The sequence below is a fragment of the Tasmannia lanceolata genome, unplaced genomic scaffold, assembly GCF_043159265.1.
Source record: "Tasmannia lanceolata isolate RefF3 unplaced genomic scaffold, GAP_Taslan_0.1 ptg000012l, whole genome shotgun sequence".
NCBI classification, from domain to species: domain Eukaryota; kingdom Viridiplantae; phylum Streptophyta; class Magnoliopsida; order Canellales; family Winteraceae; genus Tasmannia; species Tasmannia lanceolata.
The window spans coordinates 54039424-54047001 of NW_027518689.1; the positions used below are offsets into that span (position 1 = coordinate 54039424).

Below are 7578 nucleotides of genomic sequence, written 5' to 3' on the forward strand. Positions count from 1 at the left end.
TACTTTACTCCAAGCTGTTGAATATGATTGGAAACCAAAAGCTTGTCTTACTTGCAGAGATTTCAGTCACTCAGCTGAGCGCTGCCCACTCATCCCTCTGCCTATTCCTAAGTCTAAGCAGGAATGGATTATGAAAGCTCCTAAATCTGTTGAGAATTCCATTCCTGTTGCTCCCCCTTTCAAAAACCTCCCCAAATCCCCTGTTTCCCTCCCTCAGCCTCAAATAAGTACTCACAATGGATTCAGTATTCTTGATTCCCTCACTTTAGAAACCCCAGATGCGTCCAGGCCTGTCTCGACCCCAACTGTCTGTGCAGAATCCTCTCTAGACTCCCCCGCTGATCCGAATCTTGTCTCCTCTTTCCTTGCCCCTCTAAACTCTGATCAGGAGAAAGTTGACCCTTCTCAGACTCAGCTGTTGCAACCTGTATCCTCTGTCCTGCCTCCAACTCTCCCCCCCAAGCCTTCCCTGTTTGACCTGGGAGCTGCGAACCCTCAACTGAATTGTTTGTCTCCCTCTCTTTCTGCTGCCCGTGGAGCCAAGAATCCTTCTGCTCTGGACTCCCAATGAAGTTAATCTCTGTTTGGAACACCCGGAGGCTCTGCACCCGCTCAAAACGTAGAGAAATCAAGAGCTTTCTAAAATCCTCCAATACCTCTATTTGTTGTTTACTGGAAACCAAGGCTTTGTGTAATAAGATGATGGACTATGTTCAGGATTGTTGTGACGGTTGGGATGCTCATGGCAACTATTCGAGTGTTGTTAAAGGTAGAATTTGGATCCTCTGGGACAGTGCTATGATAAACGTGAAGATTGTTGATGAATCTAGCCAGCATATTCACTGTGAGGTGAAAGTCATTCAGACTGGTATGACCTTTAAAATGACAGTTGTCTATGCCCATAATTATTATATTTCCAGGAGAGAGCTGTGGTCCAAATTGGTAAATATTGCGTCTTTGAACCAGGCCCCTTGGATTGTGTTCGGCGACTTCAATGCTGTCCGTAGCCGGGAAGAAAGATATGGATACCCTCCTAATATAGCCCAGATGGAGGAGTTCAACTCCTGTCTCACCACTTGTGCTCTTACTGATCTTCGTTCTGTGGGTCTTAATCTTACTTGGAATAACAAAGGCAAGCAGGGAAATCTGAAAATGGCAAAGCTGGATAGATCTCTTGTTAATGAAGAATGGTTGCACTCCTACCCGAATTCCTTTACTGAATTCTTCCCTCCAGGAATCTCTGACCACAGCCCATTCATTGTGTCCTGCTTTAATCATCAATCTCTTGGTCCTCGGCCCTTCAAGTTCATGGACATGTGGTTGGCAGACAAATCCCTCTACCCCATTGTTGAGCGAGCCTGGAATCATAAGGTAAAAGGCAACCCCATGTTCTCCTTTATCCAGAAGCTGAAAGTGGTCAAAAACCAAATTAAAGAATGGAACAGAGAGGTTTTTGGTAGAATTGACATCCAAGTGCCAATTATCAGAAAGTCTTTGTTAAAGATTCAAGCTTCTATTGAGCAAGATCCAGCCAGCCCTCACCTTCTTGATCAGGAAGCTAAAATTAGAGTGGACCTGTTAAAATTCTCGTCCCTCGAAGAATCTTTTCTTAAGCAGAAATCCAGAGCCCAATGGCTTAAATTGGGAGACTCTAATTCAAAATTCTTTTACTCGCATCTGAAGGTAAGGCAAAACAAAAACAATATTCTTGCTATGAAAAGAGGAGATGGCACTCAAACCACCGACCCTGTTGAGATCTCTTCCATTCTGATCAACCACTTCTCCAAGATTCTAAATCATGGGAAAATATAGACTGCTGCTGCCCCTGATCCAATTCAAAAACTGAATGTTGAGGACGCTGACATCTTATCCAAGCCAATATCATCAGAGGAGATTAAAGATGTGGTTTGGAAAACTAATGGAGATAAAGCTCCGGGTCCGGACGGCTTCAATGCCTCCTTTTTTCGCGCCTTCTGGTACCTTTTGGGAGATGAGTTCATTGCCGCCATAAAAAATTTCTTTAAATCGGGTAAACTGCTTAAATCCGTTAATGCCACTTTCATATCCCTCATCCCAAAAGGCCCGGATAGCTCCTCCCCTTCTCAGTATCGTCCAATATCTCTCTGCACCTTTTTGTACAAAACGATAACAAAAATCCTAGCCAACCGACTTCGGATTGTCATTTCCAACCTCATCAGCCCGTCTCAATCTACCTTTATTCGAGGTCGACAAATTCAAGACAATATCCTCCTCACCCATGATCTTCTCCACAGCTTTCACCTTCCCTCCCCCACCCCTTCCATGTGCCTGAAAATCGATCTCGCTAAAGCCTTTGACAACATCAACCGGCAAGCTCTGTTATCCTTCATGGCCAAGCAAGGATTTAACTCTGTCTGGTTAGGCTGGATAGAAGAATGCATCTCGAACCCTTCATTTTCTATCCTGGTTAATGGATCCCCCCAAGGCTTCTTCACTTCCTCTAATGGGCTTCGTCAAGGTGATCCCCTCTCTCCCTTCCTCTTCTCTATTTCCATGGAAATGCTCTCTGTCCTTCTTGAAAATGCCTCCTCCTCGAATGCCCTGTCTACTCCCTTCGTTCAAGGCTCTCTAGCCATTACTCACCTGCTATTTGCAGATGATCTAATGATCTTTGCCAAGGGATCTACCCGAAATGCCTCCATTCTATATTCTTGCCTGTCTTTGTTTCATAAGGTTTCTGGGATGGAGGCTAACCCCTTCAAATCTGAAATCTTTTTTCGGGGCACTATTCTCAGAGATAAACTTGAAATCCTAAAAACTCTGGGGTTCAAAGAAGGAACTCTTCCCATTAGATATCTCGGCCTCCCGGCCTCCCGTTGTTTACTTCAAGACTTACTGTTTCTGACTGTGCTCCTCTTATCACTAAAGTCCGCAAGCGTATTGTCAGTTGGTCTAGCAAATGCCTAAGCCAAGCCGGTCGAATTGAGCTTGTTAAAACTGTGCTGAATAGTTTCATGATTTTTTGGTCTTCTGCTTTTGATATCCCCAAGGGGGTAATGGATTCAATTGAAAGAATTTTCAGGTCCTTCATCTGGGGAAGCTCGGAAGGAAAAAAATCGCATCACTCAATCTCGTGGGAAAAAATGTGCAGGCCTAAAAGCGAAGGAGGTATTGGAATTAGACTTCTCAGGGACATCAATGTCTCTCTTCGAATCAAGCAGGTATGGTCTATCATTGCTGCTAAGAATAACCTATGGGCACGCTGGTTCTCTCTGAAATATATCAAAGCAAATAACTTCTGGACCATTAACCTGCCTTCGAAACCTTCCTAGGGGATAAGAAGTATCATCAGGAGTAGAGATCTGGCTAAACCCCACATCTGTTGCCTAGTGGGTAATGAAGCTGCCATTGATCTTTGGAACGAGCCTTGGCATCCAAGGGGTGTGATCTCGTCCCTCATATCCAGGCACAGATCAGATTCCTCCCTTTCTTCTTTGAAGACTCTCGACCAGCTGCATCATGAAGGATCCTGGAATCCTATTCTGAACCTTGGTTCTCTATCTCAGGAAAAATCCCTTCTTTTGGACATCTTCAATAACTCTGCAATTAACTCTCCTATTTGGAAACTGACCAGCAGTGGTATTTTCTCTACCAAAAGTGGGTGGGATGTTACCAGACAGAAATTTGAAAAGCCGGCATGAGCTTTGCGAATTTGGTTCAGTGGGCATATTCCTCGGCACGCTCTTGTCTCTTGGAAAGCCCTCAATAATGGCCTAAGCACAACTGACAACCTCCCATTTCTCGACCCTTCGGTCAACAGAAGCTGTATACTATGCAACTCAGGCCAAGAATCTGTTAACCATCTCTTTTTCCAATGTAGTTATTCGAAATGGGTTTGGAAATCAATTCTTGGGAAACTACAGCTATGGCGCAACCCTGAACCTGATCTTATTCAAGAAGAACTATCGATTGCTAACCACTTTAAAGGTGCCGGGCAATCTTCCACATTGGCGTTCATTGCTTTTGAAGCCTCAATTTACACCATCTGGATGGAGCGAAACCACAGAATCTTCCGCAAAACCTTTCTTCCCAACTCTGTCCTGCTGTCCGAAACTCTATCCCTGATACGAACAAAAATGTTAGGCCTAAACCTTACTGATGTGGACACCATAAGTAACAGGTCCATCGCTGCCAACTTTGGTTGTCCTCTATTTCCCAAAATTCGTTCTCCTCAGGTCTGCTGTTGGCATAAACCGAATCAAGGGACTTTCAAAATTAACTCGGATGCTTCTCTAGACGCGGATGGGGGAGGTATGGGAGGTGCTATACGGGATAATAACGGTTTCCTCCTATCTATGTTTTCCGTTAATGTAGAGCATGAGGAGATTCTTGCGCTGGAAATCAGGGCTGTGCTTGAAGGTCTTAGGCTGGCCTCATCTTGGGGTTTGACTAAGATTTGGATTGAAGTTGATTCTAAAACAGCAGCTGATATTATCATGGCCACCTCTAAAACTCCCTGGAAATGCTTTACTCATATTCAGGTCATCCATCACTTGCTTTCCCGTTTAGTCCAATGGAAGGTTTCCCACATTTGGCGCGAAGGAAATAGTGTAGCAGACTACCTTTCTAAACAGAACTGCCCTTGCAAAGGTTATGGCCTCCCCTTTCCTGGCCACCCCAGTTCTCCTTCTGCTATTGGACTCCGATAGGAGAGGGAGTGAGTACTCTAGATTGTAATTTTCATGTTTCGTCTTTCTGTCCTTTGGGTTTTCTGTTGTTGGGAGCTTGTTCCCTTTTTGTTGGCTTTTCAGCCCCCCTAGTTGTATCTCTTTTTATTTTCTAATGCCTGGTTGGGGTCCTGCCTAACCCCTGCTTACTCATCAAAAAAAAAATTTAATATTCAATACCCTCTCATTCTCATCCCAAAACTTGGCTAAAAGCTTGTTGACATCATCCATAGGGTTTCCTAGGTCTAAAAGATGGTTGTTTTATAATATTTTTAAAATAAGGAACTTTCTATTTTATCAACCTCCATCCTTCCTCAACTAAATCTAAGATTCAATACCATCACATCCGCATCTCAAAACTTGGCTAAAAGCTCTTTGACACCATCTCTAAACCAGTTTAAAAAATAAGAAACTTTCAATTTTACGATCTACATCCTTCATCAACTAAATCTAAGATTCAAAACCATCTCATCCTCATCCCAAAAAACGGCTAAAAGCTCCTTGACACTATCTCTATGGTCTCATATGTCTAAAAGATGAATGTTTCATAAAGTTTCTAAAATAAGAAACGTTCTATTTTTCCAATTTTCATCCTTTCTCAACTAAATCTTAGATGAAATACCCTCTCATTCTCATCCCAAAACTTGGCTAAAAGCTCGTTGACATCATCTCTGGGGTTCCATATGTATAAAAGATGGATGTTTTATAAAGTTTCTATTGTAAGAAGTTTTCTATTTTTTCATTCTCCATCCTTTATAAACAAAATCTAAGGTTCAATATCATCTCATCCTCATCTCAAAACTTGGTTAAAAGCCCTTTCACACCATATCTAGGATTTCTTATGTCTAACAGATGGATGTTTTATAAACTTTCTAAAATTAGAAACTTTCTATTTTTTCAATCTTAATCCTTAATCAACTAAATCTAAGATTCAATACAATCTCATCATCATCTCAAAATATTGCTAAAAGCCCCTTGACACCATCTCTAGGTTTCTTATGTCGAAAAGATGTATATTATATAAAGTTTCTAAAATAAGAAATTTTCTATTTTTCAATCTCTATCATTCACCAACTAAATCTACGATTCAATACCATCTCATCCTCATCTCAAAACTTGGCTAAAATCCCTTGACACCATCTCTAGGGTTTCCTATGTTTAAAAGATGGATGTTTTAAAAAGTTTCTAAGGTAAGAAATTTTCTATTTTTTCAATCTCTATCCTTCAACAACTAAATCTAAGATTCAAAACCATCTCCTCATCATCCTAAAACTAGGTTAAAAGCCCCTTGACACCATCTCTAGCTTCCCATGGGCTAACTGCCTCGTAGGGTATTTCATTGGGAAGAGACCCTACTTCATTTCCCTCTGAGATGCTCTAAGCCGCAAATGGAAGTTGCAAGGTACTCTTCAAATGTTTACCATGGACCATGGCTTCTTTCTCTTTAAATTCTTGTGTGAGGAAGATTGTACTCGGGTCCTAATGGAGAATGGTCAAAATTTTGGGGGAAGGCCATTGATTCTTCAACGATGGGAACCAAATACCACCATGGAAAAGAAAAAAATCACAGAAATTCCGATCTGGATCAAGCTTCGTGGGCTCCATCAAGTTGCAAGGTACTCTTCAAATGTTTACCATGGACCATGGCTTCTTTCTCTTTAAATTCTCGTGTGAGGAAGATTGTACTCGGGTCCTAGTGGAGAATGGTCAAAATTTTGGGGGAAGGCCATTGATTCTTCAACGATGGGAACCAAATACCACCATGGAAAACAAAAAAATCACAGAAATTTCGATCTGGATCAAGCTTCGTGGGCTCCATCTAAAGTTTTGGAACCACCATTGTCTAAGTAGAATTGCTAGCTTGATTGGTAAGCCCCTCTACATGGACACTCAAACAGCTGAGTCATCTAGGCTGAATTATGCTAGGCTATGTGTGCTAGTTAGTGCGGATCAATCCCTCCCAGAATCTATAAAGCTTCGTACCTCCTCAAGTGAGATTATTCAACAAATTGATTATGATTGGAAACTGAGTTCCTGTTCATTTTGCAAGGACTTTAGTCACAGTAATAAAGCTTGCCATCTTTATTCAAATCATGTTCATCCTTAGCCTAAGAAAGAATGGAGACCAGTCAGCAAAATCCAATCCGAAATTGTCTCTGATATTTCGGGTTCAGTCCTCCATCAATATGAAGATACAAATCAGAACTTGGATAAAAATTCTCCTCTTCCGACCAACTTTAGTCCCCTTGTGCCTATGCATAGGTCTGCAATTCAATTTGGTAATAAATTCTCAGCCCTTGAAGGCCTTAGTTCTGATACTCTTGCGAAAATCTCAAATTCAGTAGCTCCTTCTCCGGACTCTCACTCCACAGATGGTTCATGGCAAACATTTCAGAAAAAAGAAGGAAAAGAAAGGGAAACATCCAGTTTTGTTCCTTCGACCATCTCCTACATTTGTGCTTCCCTCCATTTCAAGACCCTCTCTAAATTAGGATAAGTTTGGATCATTGGGGCTTGATTTGGGGTGTTTGTTTGTTTTCTTTTCTTGCCCCTTTTGGGTTGTCTTGCTCTGTTTTGGTTGGGGGCTCTCTGGTCCTCTTTAGTGTTCCTTTTGGTTCTCCTTTTGGAGTTCTTTTTAGTTTCCTCATCTGCTGTGGGGTTGCCTTTTGGCTTTCATGATGTATCTCTTTTTTCTTTTAATATATCTGGTAGGGGTCTGCCTAACCCCAGCTTGCCCATCAAAAATAAAATAAAAATCTCTAGCGTCTCTTATGTCTAAAAGCTGGTTGTTTTATAAAGTTTCTAAAATAAGAAACTTTCTATTTTTTCAATATTCATCTTTTATCAACAAAATCTAATTTTCAATACCATC

The 7578-nt window shown here is 41.6% G+C and overlaps 1 protein-coding gene across 1 annotated transcript; it reads left to right on the top strand.

The window, feature by feature from the left end:
• The first annotated feature begins 699 nt into the window (after window positions 1-699).
• Window positions 700-4688, top strand: LOC143888947 (uncharacterized). Its single transcript, XM_077393327.1, has 3 exons — window positions 700-1683; window positions 1813-2921; window positions 3860-4688. Exons 1-3 carry the CDS (start codon window positions 700-702, stop codon window positions 4686-4688), a joined length of 2922 nt encoding a protein of 973 aa, XP_077249442.1.
• The last annotated feature ends 2890 nt before the right edge of the window (window positions 4689-7578 follow it).

What these genes read in the sequence shown, in the direction of transcription:
- LOC143888947 (XM_077393327.1), top strand. Translation starts at nt 700, where the DNA reads ATGATGGACTATGTTCAGGATTGTTGTGACGGTTGGGATGCTCATGGC. An exon ending in TCTTTTACTCGCATCTGAAG is followed by an intron (nt 1,684 to 1,812) that starts GTAAGGCAAAAC and finishes GGGAAAATATAG; the next exon opens with ACTGCTGCTGCCCCTGATCC. An exon ending in CTAAAGTCCGCAAGCGTATT is followed by an intron (nt 2,922 to 3,859) that starts GTCAGTTGGTCT and finishes TTTCCAATGTAG; the next exon opens with TTATTCGAAATGGGTTTGGA.